At 46.5% G+C, this 22,917-nt stretch overlaps 1 protein-coding gene across 6 annotated transcripts in view; it reads right to left on the bottom strand.

Moving 5' to 3' along the window:
* The window catches only part of LOC121567464 (unconventional myosin-Ic), a 51,990-nt gene that overhangs the window by 4,964 nt on the left and 24,109 nt on the right, over positions 1-22,917 (bottom strand). For all 6 annotated transcript variants that reach the window (XM_041877517.2, XM_041877516.2, XM_041877522.2 and 3 more), the window contains 26 exons: positions 17,671-17,826; positions 17,351-17,466; positions 15,752-15,950; positions 13,946-14,026; positions 13,498-13,677; positions 12,663-12,761; positions 11,788-11,901; positions 11,464-11,535; positions 11,136-11,255; positions 10,553-10,626; positions 8,697-8,802; positions 7,848-7,928; positions 7,592-7,683; positions 6,704-6,798; positions 6,429-6,475; positions 6,125-6,205; positions 5,487-5,592; positions 4,367-4,484; positions 3,690-3,803; positions 3,344-3,420; positions 3,135-3,203; positions 2,714-2,798; positions 2,066-2,225; positions 596-679; positions 309-402; positions 149-204 (listed from right to left, as the gene is read on the bottom strand). In XM_041877517.2, the coding sequence (XP_041733451.1) occupies positions 149-204; positions 309-402; positions 596-679; positions 2,066-2,225; positions 2,714-2,798; positions 3,135-3,203; positions 3,344-3,420; positions 3,690-3,803; positions 4,367-4,484; positions 5,487-5,592; positions 6,125-6,205; positions 6,429-6,475; positions 6,704-6,798; positions 7,592-7,683; positions 7,848-7,928; positions 8,697-8,802; positions 10,553-10,626; positions 11,136-11,255; positions 11,464-11,535; positions 11,788-11,901; positions 12,663-12,761; positions 13,498-13,677; positions 13,946-14,026; positions 15,752-15,950; positions 17,351-17,466; positions 17,671-17,826 (2,676 nt within the window). The remainder of the gene's footprint in view (positions 1-148; positions 205-308; positions 403-595; positions 680-2,065; positions 2,226-2,713; positions 2,799-3,134; positions 3,204-3,343; positions 3,421-3,689; positions 3,804-4,366; positions 4,485-5,486; positions 5,593-6,124; positions 6,206-6,428; positions 6,476-6,703; positions 6,799-7,591; positions 7,684-7,847; positions 7,929-8,696; positions 8,803-10,552; positions 10,627-11,135; positions 11,256-11,463; positions 11,536-11,787; positions 11,902-12,662; positions 12,762-13,497; positions 13,678-13,945; positions 14,027-15,751; positions 15,951-17,350; positions 17,467-17,670; positions 17,827-22,917) is intronic.

Here is a 22,917-nt window from a genome sequence, read left to right as displayed (position 1 = left end):
ACCAGCCATGCCACAAACATGATCAGAGTTAAGAATCAATAACACTTTAATATACTGTATTGAGTATATTAAGACAAGTATGCAACCCTACGTAAATCCCAAGTAGAGAATTGAATGACCATATTAAACACACTAGTACTGTACTAACCTTCATCTTCTCACTGCCAAGTGACTGCAACACCTTGGGGTTAATCTCCTCTCCATCTGAGGAGAGAGACGCACAGGAAGAGTGTTAGGTGTGTGTGTGTATTTGTGTGTGCACGTGAGTGCATGCATGCGTGTGTGTCTGTGTTTATCAAGGCACATACTGAGTCTTGTGCCCAGAAAGAGCTTTGGGACACTTTGGGGGTAGTTGTCCTTCTTGTTTTTGAAGATCTCACTGGCCACCATTTTCTGCTCCAACTTCATTGACAGAGAGAGAATGGACAAACAGTTTTGAGAAAAGTTACATTGGTGAAGTAGCAGGAGACCACTCCACATTGACAGTTTTTGAAGTTCTGAGATGTAATACACATCCATTTGTAAGATATCAAAATGTACTACTATACTAACAAATCATATTCTATAATATGCTATAATATTGTATGCTATATACCTGGTGTTTCCACTCTGGGTTGATCCTCTTGCAGTAGCCCCACACCATGTTCTGCATGTACAGTTTACGTAGCTGTTCTGACGCCTATTGGACGGAGAATGACTTGTCACGTACTATTTTAACAACTCAAACATGTCATCAAGAAAAATGCCTCCATTTAGACAAAATTATTTCAATGTAGCCTACATCACTGGTTCCAAAATGGGGGGCGCGAGGGGTCGGCGGGGGGGGACACCTCTTCAAATGAGTGGATTCGGCTATTTCAGCCACACCCGTTGCTGACAGGGGTATAAAATCGAGCACACCGCCATGCAATCTCCATAGACAAACATTGGCAGTGGATTGGCCTTACTGAAGAGCTCAGTGACTTTCAACGTGCCACCTTTCCAACAAGTAAATTCGTCAAATTTCTGCCCTGCTAGAGCTGCCCCGGTCAACTGTAAGTGCTGTTATTGTGAAATGGAAATGTATGGGAGCAACAATGGCTCAGCCGCGAAGTGGTAGTCCACATAAGCTCACAGAACGGGACCGACGAATGCTGAAGCACGTAGCGCGTAAAAATCGTCTGTCCTCGGTTGCAACACTCACTACCGAGTTCCAAACTGCCACTGGAAGCAACGTCAGCACAAGAACTGTTCGTCGGGAGCATCATAAAATGAGTTTCCATGGCCGAGCAGCCGCACACAAGCCTAAGATCACCGTGCGCAATGCCAAGCGTCGGCTGGAGTGGTGTAAAGCTTGCGGCCATTGGACTCTGGAGCAATGGAAACGCGTTCTCTGGAGTGATGAATCACGCTTCACCATCTGGCAGTCCAACGGACAAATCTGGGTTTGGCGGATGCCAGGAGAACGCTTCCTGCCCCAATGCATCGTGCCAACTGTAAAGTTTGGTGGAGGAGGAATAATGGTCTGGGGCTGTTTTTCATGGGCTAGGTCCGTTAATTCCAGTGAAGGGAAATCTTAACGCTACACCATACAACACACACACACACACACACACACACACATATATACACATACATATATATATATATATATATATATATATATATACACACATACATACATACATACATACATATATATATACACACATACACACACACACACACACACACACACACACACACGTGTATATATATACATATATATATACACACACTTCTATTTATTTTTTTACAGGAAGTCAGTCCGGCTTTCAACTTGTAATAGTAGAATGCACAAGGTGCAATTTCGAAATTGAGTAGTGCATCATCAGTTTTCCTCGTCATGTCAGTCAGTGCATACATTAGAGAGCTATTTATAACTTATAAGAAATGTCCAGATCAACTAGCCCATGTCAGCTAATGTTTTTTGCTAGGTTTTTAGCCCATAGATTTTGTTGTAATATTTGAGTCACTCAAATATCACATGAATACACATTAGACATGTTTACTGACTAGTTCCGTGTCTTGTGTAAAGTAGTTTTACCTCGATGAGGGCAGTCGGGGGCGTGGGCCAGCTCTTGTCCAGGACTGACTTGGGGAGGTTCCTGCGCAGCTTCATCAGGAAGGAGTATCGCACATAGTCCAGGAAATACTCATTCTCAGGACAACGCTCATTATGGCGGTAGATGAAGCCCTTGATGAACCTGAGAGACAGACAGAGAGCGAGACAGACAGACAGACAGAGAGCGAGACAGACAGAGAGCGAGACAGACAGAGAGCGAGACAGACAGAGAGCGAGACAGACAGAGAGCGAGACAGACAGAGAGCGAGACAGACAGAGAGCGAGACAGACAGAGAGCGAGACAGACAGACAGCGAGACAGCGAGAGAGCGAGACAGACAGACAGAGAGCGAGACAGACAGACAGAGAGCATTGTAAACATTCCTGCACACATTCATCAACAAATTGATAAGAACTTCTATACATACACACAACAGCAAATATCATAGTGGTCCAAAACATGTGTGGATTTTGTCTGGGTAAATGCTTTCCATGTTTCGCCATATGAGTAGAACTCACCCAAGGGAGCCCATTGAGCCAAGAGCAGTGTCACAATAGGGCAAGCTAATAAATATGAATGAACCTTTTCACCATCCTAGTTAAATAAAACTTGTGCCCAGTAGAGCCCCACCTGCGTATGGTGTTGGCGGCCTGCCTCCTGCGCTGTGCCCTCCTACAGGCCAGGATGCCCCTCCACCACGCCTGGACCACCACCGCTGGAGAGGGACACACAATTAATGAATGTACTTATTATTTAACCAAGTTCATTGAGATCCAGTGACGAGAGAATCAAGACCTGGGCTCATATGTATCAAGCGTCTCAGAGTAGCAGTGCTGATCTAGGATCAGGTCCCTTCAGTCCATGCAATCTTATTCATTGTGATAAAAACTGATCCGAAGTCAGCACTCCTACTCTGAGACACTTAATACAACATCCAACTGAACAAGACAAGAGTAATCAAATAGACATGCACAGTGAGTATAGAGGAGCTATGTCAATGCTTGCTGACACATAGGCCTATAGACGTAGAAGTTAAGAGTAGCCCTCCTACCTGATGATCTGAGTTTGCGGTATTTGGTCTTCTGGCGGTAGCCCTTCCAGGATGACTGCAGTTTGCTGGCTGAAGAGAGAGAGACAAAGATGTTCAGAGGGTTCAGATATTCTACTTACTGTATCTTAGATGAGAGATTACAGTCCAGACAAACAGAAGGTGATGGGCGTCAACTTAGACCGTGTGATACATGACTCTCTCTCTCTCACCAAGGCTGTGTTTCCTCGTTTCTAGTGCGTCCTCTGTGGCGAACAGAGTCTTTGGAAAACGGATGAAGATTTTGGATCTGGAAAGCAAACGGAGTTCCACTAAGCTGGCAGTGTGCCTTTATACAACACACAGGGGCGTGTTCAGCCCTGACGAGATAATTGACTTTGGCCTTTCCCAGAGAGAAGACAGAGTTATGGGATTAGCTCAACAGTAAGTGGGCACTGAACTCGTTAGGGAGATAGGATGTAGATAAACAAATGGGAGATACATGTATGTCACTAGAATTAGCACGTGTGTGTGTGTGTGTGTACCGCCATGACTGTTTTCATTGGATAATGCTCTCACCTGCCCAGTTTGTACTCCTCAGGTTTGTAGCCGAGGTGTTTGACCAGTGTGGAGACTCCATCAGCCAGCTTGCCCTGCCAGCTAGGCCAGGTCTCCGGGCACAGGGACTTATACCTGCCAGGGACGGACAAAACAATATACACACACACTGGTATATTATATGCAAAATATTCAATTTAGGTTATATCACTAACTTTGAATAGTTGTGGAGATTAGTCAATCACTTGCAAGTGTATTAATTTGCTAACAGAATTCATGAATCTGCCATTGAATAAACCTATAATGCCAGTGAACTACATTTAAGCCTGATGGAGGCAGGTCTAGCTCAGAGCCAGGCAGGTCTAGCTCAGAGCCAGGCAGGTCTAGCTCAGAGCCAGGCAGGTCTAGCTCAGAGCCAGGCAGGTATAGCTCAGAGCCAGGCAGGTCTAGCTCAGAGCCAGGCAGGTCTAGCTCAGAGCCAGGCAGGTCTAGCTCTGAGCCAGGCAGGTCTAGCTCTGAGCCAGGCAGGTCTAGCTCTGAGCCAGGCAGGTCTAGCTCTGAGCCAGGCAGGTCTAGCTCTTAGCCAGGCAGGACTAGTTCTGAGCCAGGCAGGTCTAGCTCAGAGCCAGGCAGGACTAGTTCTGAGCCAGGCAGGTCTAGCTCAGAGCCAGGCAGGACTAGCTCAGAGCCATAGTCACCTCTGGAGGAAGGTCTCATAGTGGCGGCGGTAGGCAAAGCCAGCTCTCCTCACACGGAGGTTCTCCATCAGACCCAGGTACTTCACCTGATGCCTGATGAGAACCTCGTCGAACCGTCCTGAGAGAGAGGTGGGAGAGAGAGAGAAACCACATTAGCCTGAGTTACAGTAGTACCTAACTGATCAGATTGCAATACATTGTTATTTCCATTTTCCATTTTTGTTTCTGTTGAATGGTTTGTTGTTACAGTTGTTAGCATACTGGAGCAGTAACGCGTGATGCTTATGCAATTAAAACACAATTGATCCGACTTAGTCCCAGAAAAGCAGACAATGGACAATAAGGAGAATAGGAGTGAGAAGAGAAAGAGCAACAGTAGGAAAGACAAAAGGCCCTCTATTGACAAAGGGCAGCTCGATATACTAAGAACCGCAGTGTGAAGTACAGTGCTACCATTGATGTTACTGAAAACAATCAAAACGCAAGGTCAGATTTAAGAACTGTAGATACAAGACAGACAAGATATTATAAAAAATGATATAGAACTGGCACAGAAAACCCAAGTGTGATAGCAGATGGCATAGCGGCTGAGAGACCATTTTTCACAGTTTCAAAGCTAATTTCCTGCAATGGCTTATGCTGTGTTCTTATGCTATCTGAATTACTTAACCATAACAAAATCAATGGGGGCCCCACGCCATGCCATTTAAATAATATATTGATTCTCCCTGACTGTCTAGTTTTTATTTTGGTGATTGTTAGTTCTCAGAGATTATTTTATTTTAAAAGATATTGCTCCATTATATTTTCGACATACTTTATATCTGGTTTTAGTTGTTTAAGTTTACCATCCCGAAAAATAAATAAATAAATATTTCTGCAGTGGCAGCCACGATTTAGCAGCAGCGGTGCGCCACTGCTAAATGCATATAGGGGAAACACTGTATTCATTAGGCACCAAATGGAAGCAAAGGTACTGAAACAGGGCGGGACTACCACGACCAATCAAAAAAGTACATTTTGTTTTCCGTTGAACAATGTTTGGAAACATTTTGCTCCGGTGTGCCCCAATGAATACGACCCTGTTGACAGCACGAACAAGGCATCGGTTCCTTCCTACCTGCTTGCTTGGCATCGTTGGGCTTGATGCAGCGCACGTACGACGGCTCCTTGGACATCAGGATCTCCATTAACTTCGCCAGGCTGGTCTTGAACTGGGTCGCTGCCTGGAGGCAGAGACAGAAAGGAAGAAGAAAGAGTGAGCACCGAGCGAGAGATGTAGAGGAGGAGAGAGGAGAGAAGCATAGAGGACTGCTGCTGGCCCGACTGAGGCTGAGGCTGGACAGGACACAGGTCCCAGTGTGCAGGTCACACCGCCCAGGCAGTGACAGAGTTGGGGGCAGGGACGGAGAGAGAGAATGCGTCTCGTCAACAATGCAAACAAACAGTCAACGGACTCGACACCAGCGACCCACGCACCCTCGACCAATGGGCCAAGTGTCAGGGCATTCCTGAGTGTGTGAGCGGGGAGCAGAGATTCCCCTGTCACTCACTCTTCCCCACGGCTTCAGTGTGGATGGAGGAAGATCCACAGAACATAAACAAGTGGTTGTTTGTAAGTGTGTATGAGACAGGACATGGGTCTGTGATTGTGTATCAGTGTATGCTTTGGGGTACATTGCATGTATGTATTGGTGCATGCCCATTGGGTGTATCTATGACCTTTGCCCTCTGAATGGTACTACTGGCTGTTCTCACCGTCTCAGGTCTCTTGCTGTCCTTCAGCTCCGCCCGGTCAAAGCACTGGGTCAGAATCTTATTCTCAGACATACACATGACCTATGGATGGACAACACACACATAATGAGTACAACTCACTATAACTAGAACTACCACACTGCTCTTCACATACACACAGAGAGAGACAAAGACAGAGACAGTCTACCACAGTGACACTACATACACTTTAGAGTCTAGTCTATTTTCCTATCATATCATCCATCTCCTATCTAAATCATTTCCCCTTTGTCCTGAACACACTCTCTCTCTCACACACACACACCTCTTTTAAGTTCCTGAAGAGGAGATCATTGTTCTTGTCCAGAAAGCCTAGAGGGGGAAGAGAGAGTGTTAGAGCACATGCACTCCAAATATGGTTGGGGCAAAAAATTATTACACACACAGTAAAACAGACAACTTCAAGAAGTACAGGAACATCTAAGGACAAACTTAATGACCGAAGCACAGAACATCCTTTCTCTCCCTCTGGTTATCTCACTCTCGCTTCCCCCTAACAATTGACCATGCTGTTACACACACACACACACACACACACACCGTTAACGTTGTAGTTGACATCTCCAGCATAGTGTAGCAGTCTGAACTCCTCTCGGCCCATCACCTTCCGGGTCTTTCCATCGGCCAGCTTGTGACTACGAGGAACACACAAACAATAAGTTACTATTCATTAGGGTACACTGTAGCAAAACATTTTGCAATGGAAAACGAAAACAAGCATTTCTTATTAAACACGTTCTTCCATTTGGTACCTAATGAACACTACATATGTTTACATATTTTCTGTTGTGTACAGCTTAAAAGGAAAACTCCACCCAAAAACTATTAGTCCATTGTTGACATAGTCCCAAAATGTTTTGCTTGTCAGGAATCAAGTTTTCAAGATATGTAACATTCAAAATAGAGAAATCATCCCTGTATGATGCATTTTGTATTTTCTTTCTGTAATTTGAAAGTTACACATCTTCAAAACTTGATTGCTGACAAGCAAAACATTTTGGGACTATGAAACAAATACCAAAAGATAGTTTTTGGGTGGAGTTTTCCTTTAACTCCTCTGTAGCTCAATTGGTAGAGCATGGCGGTTGTAACGCCAGGGTAGTGGGTTCGATCCCCGGGACCACCCATGCGTAAAAATGTATGCACACATGACTAAGTCGCTTTGGATAAAAGCATCTGCTAAATGGCATATTATATTATTATTATTATTATGCATTTTGTTCCCAATAGATATTTGTTTTTAATAGTTATGCACTACTGCAGACAAAGCATTACAACTTTGTTGATTCATGTAGTCTATGTGCTTCTGTGTCCTGACAAAGTCAACCGTGTTCACTGGGCTGACAGCCAGCTCTCATGACAACTCCTATTGCTCTGTTAGCAGAGGGAGGTGTGTGTGTGTGTGCGTTTGTATGTGCATAGACACACGTTGTCAAGTGGGCGTGGCCTCCCACAGTATTCTCCAACTTCTCCAGGAAGGTGATGTCACTAGCGTCACCTGGCCTCAGGCACTCCTCATCCTGACAGAGAGAAAGAATGAAAGAGAGAGAGATTAATACATTAGATCGACAGTTGACTGTGACAGTAGGATATACCAGATGCAGAGGGGCCAAGAGGAGAGAGAAAGGTGAAAGGTCAACTTGAAAAGCTCAGGGTTACATTAAAGCTTGAAACGGATTCTCACCAGAATGGAGATGATGCCTTTGAACTTCTCCTCCACCAGATCACAGATGATCTTGTTGTTGAAATACTGCACAGGCTCCCACTGCGAGACAGCAAGGAACATAACTGCATCTTTAAATCGCTTGTTTTAACGGTTGTAAAACAAAATATTTACAGAATGTTGAGAATCCGGGACAAGGAGGCCATTCTGAACCCACACTATGCATACGGTCATACTCAAACCTTCATGGCCGTTTGCTGTCGCACACACATGATCACACACACACACACACACACACACACAGTTTACCGCCACATTATTAATGGGTTTACCACCACATTGTTATCACAAACACCACAGAACACAGCCCACGTTACACATGTTGTACAATAATGTCCCCTTTGACGGGTGACTAACTGGACATGAATCTCTCTCCCACGGCCCTCTGCACTCAGCTCCCTCATGGGCTCGTATTCACAAAGCGTCTCAGAGTAAGAGTGCTGATGTAGGATCAGGTCCCCCCCCTTTTCATATAATCTCAGTCATTATGATCTAAAAGCCTAAACCGATCCTAGATCAGCAGCACTCCTCTTCTGAGATTCCTTGCCAATATGGGCCCTGAATCATAGTGGAGTGGGCCACCAATCATTGTGTAGACAGTCATACAGAGCCGATGGCGAGAAGGACAGGACGAGACAGAGAAGAGAGGTAGAGGTGGAAGAGGAGAGAGAAGGAGAATGAAAAGATGGAGAAGTTGGAACAGAGAGAGATGGAGGAGAGCAGTAGAGGCGGAGGGCTGAGAGGGGAGGCAGAGAGAAGAGAGGATGAAGGAGGAGAAGATAGAGCGATAAAACAAAGAGAGAGTCTCACCGTGATTCCCTCTGCTTCGTACTCATCCTGCTCAGACTTGAGGGTGAGCTCGATGAAGAGCTGCTGCAGCTTCTCGTTACAGTAGTTAATGCAGAACTGCTCAAAACTGAAACACACACACACACCAATGATTACAGATGATATTTTCACGTGGCAATGATATTCAACGCAAACTTGACATTAATATACACTGAATCGTAATGACAGTAAATGGTCAACGCTGTCAACAACAAAGGATTATGGGGAAATGAGTTCTACAGTGGGGAAAAAAAGTATTTAGTCAGCCACCAATTGTTTAAGTTCTCCCACTTAAAAAGATGAGAGGCCTGTAATTTTCATCATAGGTACACGTCAACTATGACAGACAAATTGAGAAAGAAATATCCAGAAAATCACATTGTAGGATTTTTCATTAATTTATTAGAAAATTATGGTGGAAAATAAGTATTTGGTCAATAACAAAAGTTTCTCAATACTTTGTTATATACCCTTTGTTGGCAATGACACAGGTCAAACGTTTTCTGTAAGTCTTCACAAGGTTTTCACACACTGTTGCTGCTATTTTGGCCCATTCCTCCATGCAGATCTCCTCTAGAGCAGTGATGTTTTGGGGTTGTCGCTAGGCAACACGGACTTTCAACTCCCTCCAAAGATTTTCTATGGGGTTGAGATCTGGAGACTGGCTAGGCCACTCCAGGACCTTGAAATGCTTCTTACGAAGCCACTCCTTCGTTGCCCGGGCGGTGTGTTTGGGATCATTGTCATGCTGAAAGACCCAGCCACGTTTCATCTTCAATGCCCTTGCTGATGGAAGGAGGTTTTCACTCAAAATCTCACGATACATGGCCCCATTCATTCTTTCCTTTACACGGATCAGTTGTCCTGGTCCCTTTGCAGAAAAACAGCCCCAAAGCATGATGTTTCCACCCCCATGCTTCACAGTAGGTATGGTGTTCTTTGGATGCAACTCAGCATGATTTGTCCTCCAAACACGACGAGTTGAGTTTTTACCAAAAAGTTATATTTTGGCTTCATCTGACCATATGACATTCTCCCAATCCTCTTCTGGATCATCCAAATGCACTCTAGCAAACTTCAGACGGGCCTGGACATGTACTGGCTTAAGCAGGGGGACACGTCTTTCACTGCAGGATTTGAGTCCCTGGCGGCGTAGTGTGTTACTTTGGTCCCAGCTCTCTGCAGGTCATTCACTAGGGCCCCCTCGTGTGGTTCTGGGATTTTTGCTCACCGTTCTTGTGATCATTTTGACCCCACGGGGTGAGATCTTGCGTGGAGCCCCAGATCGAGGGAGATTATCAGTGGTCTTGTATGTCTTCCATTTCCTAATAATTGCTCCCACAGTTGATTTCTTCAAACCAAGCTGCTTACCTATTGCAGATTCAGTCTTCCCAGCCTGGTGCAGGTCTACAATTTTGTTTCTGGTGTCCTTTGACAGCTCTTTGGTCTTGGCCATAGTGGAGTTTGGAGTGTGACTGTTTGAGGTTGTGGACAGGTGTCTTTTATACTGATAACAAGTTCAAACAGGTGCCATTGATACAGGTAACGAGTGGAGGACAGAGGAGCCTCTTAAAGAAGAAGTTACAGGTCTGTGAGAGCCAGAAATCTTGCTTGTTTGTAGGTGACCAAATACTTATTTTCCACCATAATTTGCAAATAAATTCATTAAAAATCCTAAAATGTGATTTTCTGGAGAAAAAAATTCTCAATTTGTCTGTCATAGTTGACGTGTACCTATGATGAAAATGACAGGCCTCTCTCATCTTTTTAAGTGGGAGAAGTTGCACAATTGGTGGATGACTAAATACTTTTTTCCCCACTGTATATTCCTCTGGTACCTGTTGTGCTGGAAGACTTCAAAACCATAGATATCCAGGAGACCAATAACTGAAGCATTCTTATAGGTATCATCCTAGAAGAAGAAAACAGTTAACTCTTTATAATAGCTTTCATGAAGGAGCATTCATAAACTGTTTATAAATAGTGTAAGCCAACAGACTAAGAATAAATGAGTAGTTCATTATTTGGTAACATTTATACCTAATAAAGCATGATAAGCACTGCCTAATGATGACCTCACCACAGACATGGACTAGAGCCATTACGACTAGAGCGTATCTCACAGCTGAAATATACACTAACCTAATCCCTATCAGACAATAGTCTATACAGAAATGCAGTGCTGCAGAATGAGCAGCACTGCTCTGTCTGACATGTAGTATTACAACACATCCACAAGGGGGAGTACTACTACCACTGACTATAAATGGCCAGCTAAGAGGTCAAAAGTGCAGGCTGAGACAGAAGTGGCAGAAGACTGGGATAGATAAAGGGATATCAGCCAATGTAGGGGATCAGCGGTAAGAGGGGAGTTAACGGGGCATTAGTTAATGTGTGTGTGTGTGTGTGTGTGTGTGTTACCTTGTAAGCCAGGGAGACGTTGATCTTGTTGACGAGCCAGGTGAAGGTGCGGCCGTACACGGCCTTAGACAAAGCGTCCCGCGCCGACGCTGCCTGCTCCAGGTTCAGAGGGCTCTTCAGCTGGAGGACGGACACAGACAGATCAGACATGGACACACAGACAGACACGCACACACACACACACAGAGAGAAGAATGGAAATAGTTATTCTACAATTCCTCACTTGCCGAGGTACTGAGGAGCCATTATATGTTGAATATAGAATGTGGGAACCGTTCTCACAGAGCGCATTATAAAGAGCATTCATTTAGAGAAGGTTCCTGCCTACCTCTTCCCCTTTGGCGATGATCTTTTTGTGTGTTAGAGCTTCTTTCAGGACCAAACCATCCACACCTAGTAACTGCAACGTCAACAACAACAAAACATTAACACACTTCCAAATGAACAACAAAACATTAACAGACATCCAAATTCATTCAACACCAGTATCAGTGTTATTTATCCTATTGAGCCACTGAATGGTGACATTATCGAGTTATGAAGAGAGTAATGTGTTATGATTGAGTATTGACAGGGTACATGATTGACTGAGTATAATATAGTATGAGTAGTGTCCCCATGGGGACACTGTAGTAAGGGGGAGAGGTCATACCCTCGCCAGGTATTTGATCTGTGTGTCTGTAGTGATGTAGGCATTGCCGCTGTCCTCTCCTCCATACTGAATGTTCCCCAAGTGAAGAACACTGGCAATAATGTTTAACAGCTCCTACACAGAGAGAGAGAGAGATGGGGGAGAGAGAAAGACAGAGAGAGAGAGAGAGAGATAGAGGAGAGAGACGGAGAGAGAGAGAGAGAAGGAGAGAGGGAGAGAGAGAGAGAAGCCATGTGAAGATTAGACATGATAAGATTATACACATTTTATTGTGATGTGCTAAAGAGAAAGCTATCTTGATGACTGCAAGTATTAGATTAGGCTATCTTGGACTTGGAGAGTTATAAAATATAATTAAACTAAAAGGGGGCCAACCATCGTCCCCCTACATGCAGGCATAGACAACATATAGTGAAGTTGGCCTCTTTTGTGTGTGTGTGAGTACTGCATACTATAGAAAACCACCTGCTCTCTCCCCCTTCCCTCTCTGAACTGACACTGAGCTCTTGCCCCAAGCCCAGGCTACAGTCATGAAACGCAAGAGACACCCACATAAATTAGCGCTCTCATCACACACAAACACACCCGCTCTTCACCCCCTATCCCAACACACTCACATATAAGATAAGATCACATTATTAGTCAATATAGACAGTCTCACACAACCTGACTATATACACAAGACTGCGGAACAAAAGGGCATACAGAATGCTACTGTACAACTACAATAACAAAACAGAGGGTGGCACCCAAAGCACCGACATGATTGGTCAGACAGTCAAATGGAATAAGTATTCAGTGGTAGTATTTAACACACTACCTCAGTGGCTGACATCATGTCCGTGTGTCTCTGTGTTGTAATAACAGGTCCTTACCTCCACCTCGTCCTCGTTGAAGCCGATGACTGACAGAGCTTTCCTCACCACCTTCCAGTCGCTGCGGTCGTTGATGGAGCTCACCTTGGGACAGTTCCCCTGAGAGACCAACGCAGACAAAACACTGTTAGAGACAAAACACCATCATTCTACATTGCAAGTTTAAAAAATCCTCAACAAAGAAGCCAACAGCTAAATCAGCGCTAGTAAGAGACAACAAATGCTTGTGTTAGTAAGACAATTACAAAAGTAAGGTGTTAGTTAAACAAAACCTCTACCAAGCTGCTCTATGAAGAGATTTCAGACGTTTTTGAAAAATAGGCATGTTTATCTCAACAGGCCATACATGTACAGTACCAGTCAAAAGTTTGGACACACCTACTCATTCAAGGGTTTTTCTTTATTTTTACTATTTTCTACATTGTAGAATAATAGTGAAGACATCAAAACTATGAAATAACACATATGGAATCATGTAGTAACCAAAAAAGTGTTAAACAAATCAAAATATATTTTATAATTGAGATTCTTCAAATAGCCACCCTTTGTCTTGATGACAGCTTTGCACACTCTTAGCCTTCTCTCATCCAGCTTCATGAGGTAGTCACCTGGAATGCATTTCAATTAACAGGTGTGCCTTGTTAAAAGTTAATTTGTGGAATTGCTTCCCTTCTTAATGCATTTGAGCCAATCAGTTGTGTTGTGACAAGGTGGGGGGGTAGATAACCCTACTTGAGACCCAAACAGCTAGACACAGGCTCTGGTCCAAAGTTGAGCACTAGGGAACAGTGTCCCATTCGAGACCCAACCATATAGTGAAACTGGTGTGTCCCACCTTGACGAGGTACTGGTACTGCTGGGGGTTCTTCTCCAGGCCCAGGCGCCGCAGCAGGTCCTCCTCACCCCCCTCAATCAGCTGGTAGAAGATGTGGAAGTTCCTCTCTCCATGGTTCTGGTGCACCACCCGCGACTTCTCCAGCAGGTAGTTGAGGATGTGGCCCCCCACTGGAGCACCCTGCCGCCGGGAGAGAGGGAACCGGGGAAAGGGGGAGAGGGTGGTGATGCAGGGATACTGAGACAGACACAGGGCCACACAAGGACACAAAACCACATGCAGGTGTATACGCCCCATGAAACGAACGCGCCCCATGGAGAATACAGTAACGTCGGAGTGGAAAAACAAACATATTGTACAAGTTAATATGGAAGGACTGGCAGTGTTTATGTACTGGTATCCCCCTTAAAGGAACATACTCTGTTAGAGTGTGTGTGTGACCACTCACCTTGAAGTCAAACTGGATGTCCATGTATTTGCCGAAGCGGCTGGAGTTATCGTTGCGCAACGTTTTGGCATTTCCAAAAGCCTGGGGGTCACACACATAGGGACAAAGAGAGGGAGACACAAGGGGAGGGAGACACAAGGGGAGGGAGACACGAGGGGAGGGAGACACAAGGGGAGGGAGACACAAGGGGAGGGAGACACAAGGGGAGGGAGACACAAGGGGAGGGAGACACAAGGGGTGGGAGACAAGGGGAGGGAGACACAAGGGAGGGAGACACAAGGGAGGGAGACACAAGGGGTGGGAGACAAGGGGAGGGAGACACAAGGGGAGGGAGACACAAGGGAGGGAGACACAAGGGGAGGGAGACACGAGGGGAGGGAGACACAAGGGGAGGGAGACACAAGGGGAGGGAGACACAAGGGGAGGGAGACACAAGGGGAGGGAGACACAAGGGGTGGGAGACACAAGGGAGGGAGACACAAGGGGAGGGAGACACAAGGGGAGGGAGACACAAGGGGTGGGAGACACAAGGGGTGGGAGACACAAGGGGAGGGAGACACAAGGGGAGGGAGACACAAGGGGTGGGAGACAAGGGGAGGGAGACACAAGGGGAGGGAGACACAAGGGGAGGGAGACACAAGGGGAGGGAGACACAAGGGGAGGGAGACACAAGGGGAGGGAGACACGAGGGGAGGGAGACACAAGGGGAGGGAGACACAAGGGGTGGGAGACAAGGGAAGGGAGACACAAGGGGTGGGAGACACAAGGGTAGGGAGACACGAGGGGAGGGAGACACAAAGAGAGGGAGACACAAGGGGAGGGAGACACAAGGGGAGGGAGACACAAGGGAGGGAGACACAAGGGAGGGAGACACAAGGGGAGGGAGACACAAGGGGAGGGAGACACGAGGGAGGGAGACACAAGGGGAGGGAGACACAAGGGGAGGGAGACACGAGGGGAGGGAGACACAAGGGGTGGGAGACAAGGGGAGGGAGACACAAGGGGAGGGAGACACGAGGGGAGGGAGACACAAAGAGAGGGAGACACAAGGGGAGGGAGACACAAGGGGAGGGAGACACAAGGGGAGGGAGACACAAGGGGAGGGAGACACAAGGGGAGGGAGACACAAGGGGAGGGAGACACAAGGGGAGGGAGACACGAGGGGAGGGAGACACAAGGGGAGGGAGACACAAGGGGAGGGAGACACAAGGGGAGGGAGACACAAGGGGAGGGAGACACAAGGGGAGGGAGACACAAGGGGAGGGAGACACAAGGGGAGGGAGACACAAGGGGAGGGAGACACAAGGGGAGGGAGACACAAGGGGAGGGAGACACGAGGGGAGGGAGACACAAGGGGGAGAGGATGAAAGAGGGGAGGTCCACAAAGCAAGAAGAGAGAAAAGAGTAGGAGACAGGAGAGAGGACAGAGAGGGGGAGAGGAGAGGGGGAGAGGGGGAGAGGAGAGGGGGAGAGGGGGAGAGGAGAGGGGGAGAGGTAGACAGATGTGTTAAAGTGGTGTCAGACAGTTAGATGGTGTGTTGGGCTGTGGCTGTGACACGGGGCTAGATTACAGGGCAGTCTGTCTGTACTGATCTGCTCTGCTGTGATCCCCATCTGTCTGGAATCCAACTAGTCTACAGCCCATCCAGCACAGCCAAAACACATCACAGCTCAATACAGTACACACTAGGAGAGCCCGCATACACACACACACACACAAATATGATGTCTTGTTTTAGACTGGACCAAGCCAGGAACAAGCGACAGATGACATGGATTTCCACCCCCACCCCCCATAGTGTTCACCTCTAGGACAGGGTTGGACTGCAGCAGGCGATCCTTGACCGTCTCGACCTGGTCGCTGGCGGGACAGGTCACGGCGTAGTACTGCAGGATCTTCTTTGACGCCTCCGTCTTGCCGGCACCACTCTCCCCCGAAATGAGGATGCACTGGTCCTTACGCTCCGTCCGCATGGACCGGTAGGAGTTGTCAGACACCGCGTAGCTGGAAAAAAAGAAAGTTAAGGGCTTGTAAGTAAGCATTTCACTGTAAGGTCTACACCTGTTGTATGTGGCGCATGTGACAAATACAGTTTGATTTGATGACCTTCATTTTGAAGTGGATGGGATACAGTGGAGTGGATGGGATACAGTGGAGTGGATGGGATACAGCGGAGTGGATGGGATACAGCGGAGTGGATGGGATATTTCCACACTTCATATTGTATATCCTCAACTGCTCATTTGTTTATTATATACTTTCTTATTATGTGTAGTTGTTCTGTTTTTACTGTATCCATCTTGTATATGGACAATTCCACAAAAACTCTATGCATAAGGACTACTTTCAACAATTTCCAATGCAAATGTGTGCTGATACAAAGTTTGGATTAGATTACATATAAATTATTTCGTCTATATTTTGTCTGTATATTGTTTTTATTGTCCGCACCATTTCACCAGGTCAAATTCCTGGTCCATGCAAATGTACTTGGTGAATAAAGTTGATTCTGATTCTACCCTTTTAAATAACATCCCATTTTATACCATACAGTAAGTGAGATATGATGATCCTGCTTCGATGACTCATTTTCACCATGTAATGTGTTTATTCAGCCTGTTATGATGACTCATTTTCACCATGTAATATGTTTATTCAGCCTGTTATGATGACTCATTTTCACCATGTAATATGTTTATTCAGCCTGTTATGATGACTCATTTTCGCCATGTAATATCAGAGGGGCTCTATGTTTATTCAGCCGGTTTTGCCACATGACAGGCGTCTGATTCAGAGAGGTTGGGTTAAATGCGGAAGACACATTTCAGTTGAATGCATTCAGTTGTGCAACTGACTAGGTATCCCCTTTCCCTGAAACATAGAATTGAGATAACGTTAGCGCCAACGTCAACCCCTCCACAAGACCCCTATCCCCGAAAGAGGGATAAAGGGGGTCAGGCCTGGGGCAGGGAAATCTCCTCCTAGGAGGAACACCCCTCTGGTACCACCAAGCACCATCCCCCCCACCCCTCATACCTTCACCCCGTCGCCAATTCATCTCTCCATCTCTCCTCCGTATTCCCTCCCTTCCAAAACACATTTGTCTTTTCCCCCTCAGACAGAAAACATTTGGCTACATGGTCGAGTAGAACGGAAAAAACAAGGAGTCGAGGAGCAGCGAAGCCGGGAATGTTGAGCGCATGGCGTGGTGAGAGAGTCAGAGCAAGGAATTCCCTCTTCGCCTAGCATCTCATCAAACAAAAAGGCCCAATGTAATGTATGCCGAGCAGATACTCTGAAAACCCCCTGTTACTTAACTGTTAGTTCATGACTGAGTCAACTGGGATGGGAGAAGTGAAGGGGGAGAGATGGTGGGTTGGGATACCCGGGGTCAGGTTACTCACATGTGGGGAGAAACCTCGTAGAAGTTGACACCTCGGTAGCGCTCCATGTGGTTCTTGGTGTAGATCTCCAGATCCTTGTAGGGGTTCACCGACACCAGGACTGAGCCGATGTATGTCTGAGAGAGCGAGAAAGAGAGAGTTCATGGTGTCTTTGAGGTGACAACACAGTGGGGGAATGGTGGGATGCATCTACATACACAGCAACATGTTATGCAACGGAATACAAAAACGAGCGTTGTTTATTGGACAAGTTCAGGTAGTCCTTCCCGTTTTGCTATCTAATGAATATGGAGGTGAGAGTAAATGGGTAGGCGTCTTACATAGATGAGGTTCTCCTTGAAGCGCTTGCGGAGGTTCTCGATGAAGGCCGCCTCGCTGGTGTAGTTCTCCAGCAGGACAAAGTCCTGCACCCCCACCCGGTCCCTGGCCGTCAGGGCACTCTCCATCGTGATCCGCACCCCGTCACTACCCACCGCCTAGAGGGAGGAGAGGGAGGTCAGCAATAGGAACCGTGTATATATCGGTATAAAAATAAGGCAGGAGAGAGAACCAAAAAAATACCAAAAGAGACATTCTAAGCAGACCCTGGTTAAGTTGAATCAACGTTGCGTGTGAGTATCTCTCAATGTGTTAATTTATGCCTGACAAGTAAGCGCTCATAACAGCCCGGGAATCTAGCTACGTACCTCAAGACACTTCACGCTTCACAAAAGGTACCCATTTCCATTAAAAACTATAACAAAGAATAGTTAGCACAAGAGCATTCTCCCTCACAATCAATAACATACACAGACAGAAAGTTATTGTAGAAACTGGAGTTTTGCAGTGTTCCATACCAAAGAGCACTCCTTAGAAAACAACTCACTTTGTAATCTTGTGCAAGCTAGAACTAGAAGTGGAGGAAAACCCAACCCCCCAAAAAGTTTGCACTTCGACCAAAGTCTTACAGGCTCCACCCAGGCTAAAATCCCCAATCTAAAAATAATAGTTCATTCAAACACTTACATCCTTCAGCTCGTCAATGCGTTTGCCCAGAAACTGGTTTTCTACGATGGAGGCTTGAGTTTTACGCATCAGATCACGAATGTTACCCAGATCCATGGCTCACTATACAGTACCACACAGATCTGTCACTAGGCTGTGGATGCATCAACATAGCAGGGAACGCACAGTTGATTATGCCAGCACACACGGGTCCACACATATACGCACTGAACGCACGCACGTTTATTGTCCATGTTCATTACCACACACACATTCTACAGCGCAGCTGCATATGTTGTTGTGTTATTGACACAGTAGAGCCCCGGCCCAGGGGATAGAGAGAGGGAGAGAGGTGCTTCTCCTCCTAATTAAGGGCTAGGTGAGGCAGCTGTTGACAATACGGCTTGTATCATAGAGGAGAAAAACAGAGAGAGAGGAGGGATGAAACGGACAGTACGTGCAAGTGTAGCTGAGGAGGAGAGGAGACTGGAGAGGAACGAGGGGAGGGATGTGTGTGTGTGGTGCCAGGAAGTGATTCCATTCCTTATCCATCATCATCATCATCATCATCATCATCATCATCATCACTGTACTCCCTAACATTCCAAAAACAACTCCCTGCTTCACAGTACCCCACCCTACTCCCCCTTCCTCCTCATTCTTCTCCATCCCTCCTTCTTTACATCCTCCCACTCTCTCTCCATCCATCCAGCCTCCGTCTGTCTGCTTTTCGCAACAGTTATACAAAGTGGCGCCGGAGAAGATGGCTGCCGTTTTACAGCCCTCTAACCAATTGTACTATTATGTGTGTTTTTCCACGTTATTTGTAATTTATTCTGTACATAATGTTTATGCCATCGTCTCTTATAACCAAAAAGAGCTTCTGGATATCAGGACAGCGATTACTCACCTCGTATTGGACGAAGATTTTTTCTTTAACAAGTCGGATGCGAAGGATATCCTACAGACACCCGACAAGGCCCAAATCCCCGTCATTCGCATGAGAAAGAGACAGAGATATCGTGGACGTAGGTCGGGGTGCCTTGTAAGGATCCGACGGCGAGCGAGTAAACTGCCTCTTCCATCAATCCTATTAGCCAATGTTCAATCATTTGAGAATAAATTAGATGACCTAAGATTACGGTTATCCTACCAACGGGACATTAAAAACGGTAATATATTATGTTTCACCAAGTCGTGGCTGAACGACGACATGGACAACATACAGCTAGCGGGCTATACGCTACATCGGCAGGATAGAACGGCTGACTCCGGTAAGACAACAGCTGGTGCACAAAATCAAATACTAAGGAAGTCTCAAGGTTTTGCTCGCCTGAGGTAGAGTATCTCATGATAAGCTGTAGACCACACTATTTACCAAGAGAGTTTTCATCTATATTTTTCATAGCTGTCTATTTACCACCACAAACCAATGCTGGCATTAAGATTGCACTGAATGAGCTGTATAAGGCCATAAGTGAACAGGAAAACACTCATCCAGAGGCAGCGCTCCTAGTGGCCGGGGACTTTAATGCAGGGAAACTTAAATCCGTTCTGCCTAATTTCTATCAGCATGTTAAATGTGCAACCAGAGAAAAAAAAAAAAAAACTATAGACCACCTTTACTCCACACACAGAGACGCATACAAAGCTCTCCCTCCATTTGGCAAATCTGACCATATCTCTATCCTCCTGATTCCTGCTTATAAGCAAAAACTAAAGCAGGAAGCACCAGTGACTTGGTTAATAAAAATGTGGTCAGATGACGCAGATGCTAAGCTACAGGACTGTTTTGCTAGCACAGACTGGAACATGTTCCGGGATTCTTCAGATAGCATTGAGGAGTACACCACATCAGTCACCGGCTTCATCAATAAGTGCATCGATGACGTCGTTCACACAGTGACCTTACATACATACCCTTAACCAGAAGCCATGGATTACAGGCAACATCCGCACTGAGCTAAAGGGTAGAGCTGCCGCTTTCAAGGAGCGGGACTCTAACCCGGACGCTTATAAGATATCCTGCTATGCCCTCCGACGAACCATCAAACAGGCAAAGAGTCAGTACAGGACTAAGATTGAATCGTACTACACCGGCTCTGACGCTCGTCGGATGTGGCAGGAAATAAAAGTAACAGATAATTAAGAGCAGCAGTAAAAATAACAATAGCGAGGCTATATACAGGGGGTACCGGTACCGAGTCAATGTGTGGGGGCACCGGTTAGTCGAGGTAATTGAGGTAATATGTACATGTAGGTAGAGTTGTTAAAGTGACTATGCATTGATAATAAACAGAGAGTAGCAGCAGCGTAAAGGGGGGCAATGCAAATAGTCTGGGTAGCCATTTGATTAGATGATCGGGAGACTTATGGCTTGGGGGTAGAAGCTGCTTAGAAGTCTCTTGGACCTAGACTTGGCGCTCCGGTACCGCTTGCCGTGCGGTAGCAGAGAGAACAGTCTATGACTAGGGTTGCTGGAGTCTTTGACAATTTTGAGGGCCTTCCTCTGACACCGCCTGGTATAGAGGTCCTGGATGGCAGGAAGCTTGGCCCCAGTGATGTACTGGGCCGTGCGCACTACCCTCTGTAGTGCCTTGCGGTCAGTGGCCGAGCAGTTGCCATACCAGGCAGTGATGCAACCAGTCAGGATGCTCTCGATGGTGCAGTTGTAGAACCTTTTGAGGATCTGAGGACCCATGCCAAATCTTTTCAGTCTCCTTAGGGGGAATAGCTTTTGTCGTGCCCTCTTCAAGACTGTCTTGGTGTGCTTGGACCACGTTAGTTTGTTGGTGATGTGGACACCAAGGAACTTGAAGCTCTCAACCTGTTCCACTACAGCCTGGGGGCATGCTCGGTTCTCTTCTTTTTCCTGTAGTCCACAATCATCTCCTTTGTCTTGATCACGTTGAGGGAGAGGTTGTTGTCCTAGCACCACACGGCCAGGTCTCTGATCTCCTCCCTATAGGCTGTCTGATCAGGCCTACCACTGTTGTGTCATCTGCAAACTTAATGATGGTGTTGGAGTCGTGCCTGGCCATGCAGTCATGAGTGAACAAGGAGTACAGGAGGGGACTGAGCACGCACCCCTGAGGGGCCCCCGTGTTGAGGATCAGCGTGGCAGATGTGTTTTTACCTACCCTTACCACCTGGGGGCGGCCCATCAGGAAGTCCAGGATCCAGTTGCAGAGAGAGGTGTTTAGTCCCAGGGTCCTTAGCTTAGTGATGAGCTTTGAGGGCACTATGGTGTTGAATGCTGAGCTGTAGTCAATGAATAGCATTCTCACATAAGTGTTCCTTTTGTCCAGGTGTGAAAGGGCAGTGTGGAGCACAATAGAGATTGCATCATCTGTGGATCTGTTGGGGCTGTATGCAAATTGGAGTGGGTCTAGGGTTTCTGGGATAATGGTGTTGATATGAGCCATGACCAGCCTTTCAAAGCACTTCATGGCTACAGATGCGAGTGCTACGGGTCGGTAGTCATTTACATTTACATTTTAGTCATTTAGCAGACGCTCTTATCCAGAGTGACTTACAGTTAAGTGAGTGCATACATTTTCATACAGGCCCCCGGTGGGAAACGAACCCACAACCCTGGCGTTGCAAGCGCCATAATCTACCAACTGAGCTACAGGGGACTAAGGCAGGTTACCTTAGTGTTCTTGGGCACAGGGACTATGGTGGTCTGCTTGAAACATGTTGGTATTACAGACTCAGACAGGGAGAGGTTGAAAATGTCAGTGAAGACACTTGCCAGTTGGTCAGCGCATGCTCGGAGTACACGTCCTGGTAATCCGTCTGGCCCTGCAGCCTTGTGAATGTTGACCTGTTTAAAAGGTCTTACTCACACCGGCTACGGAGAGCGTGATCACACAGTCGTCCGGAACAGCTGATGCTCTCATGCATGTTTCAGTGTTGCTTGCCTCGAAGAAAGCATAGAAGTAATTTAGCTCGTCTGGTAGGCTCGTGTCACTGGGCAGTTCGCAGCTGTGCTTCCCTTTGTAGTCTGTAATAGTTTTCCAGTTTGATGGTTTGTCGGAGGGCATAGCGGGATTTCTTATAAGCTTCCGGGTTAGAGTCCCGCTCCTTGAAAGTGGCAGCTCTACCCTTTAGCTCAGTGCGGATGTTGCCTGTAATCCATGGCTTCTGGTTGGGGTATGTACGTACATTTGTCGTTCTGCCCCTGAGCAAGGCAGTTAACCCACTGTTCCCCGGGCGCCTAAGACATGGATGTTGATTGAGGCAGCCCCCCGCACCTCTCTGATTCAGAGGGGTTGGGTTAAATGCGGAAGACACATTTCAGTTGAATGCATTCAGATGTACAACTGACTAGGTATCTGCCTTTCCCTTTCCCTAATGATGCCACGATGTGTGGACCATTCTACAAACATTCTTCTCTTTCTTTTTAACACAGGGAGGGAGTTCTCTCTCTGACAGGGAGAGAATTAGGAACCCTCTTTCTCCCAGGGCTCGTTGGGCTCGTTAGTGAGAAGCCTGTTATCTGGCCATCTAATCAAGGGATGGGTAACTTTGAGGGGTTGGGGGCCACAACAAATCTGAACTCATCATGAGGGGGTGCAGTT

This window comes from Coregonus clupeaformis, chromosome 6, assembly GCF_020615455.1.
Source record: "Coregonus clupeaformis isolate EN_2021a chromosome 6, ASM2061545v1, whole genome shotgun sequence".
Lineage (NCBI taxonomy): Eukaryota > Metazoa > Chordata > Actinopteri > Salmoniformes > Salmonidae > Coregonus > Coregonus clupeaformis.
Note: the sequence above shows the minus strand (reverse complement) of the source record. Positions and strands in the feature narration are given on the sequence as shown.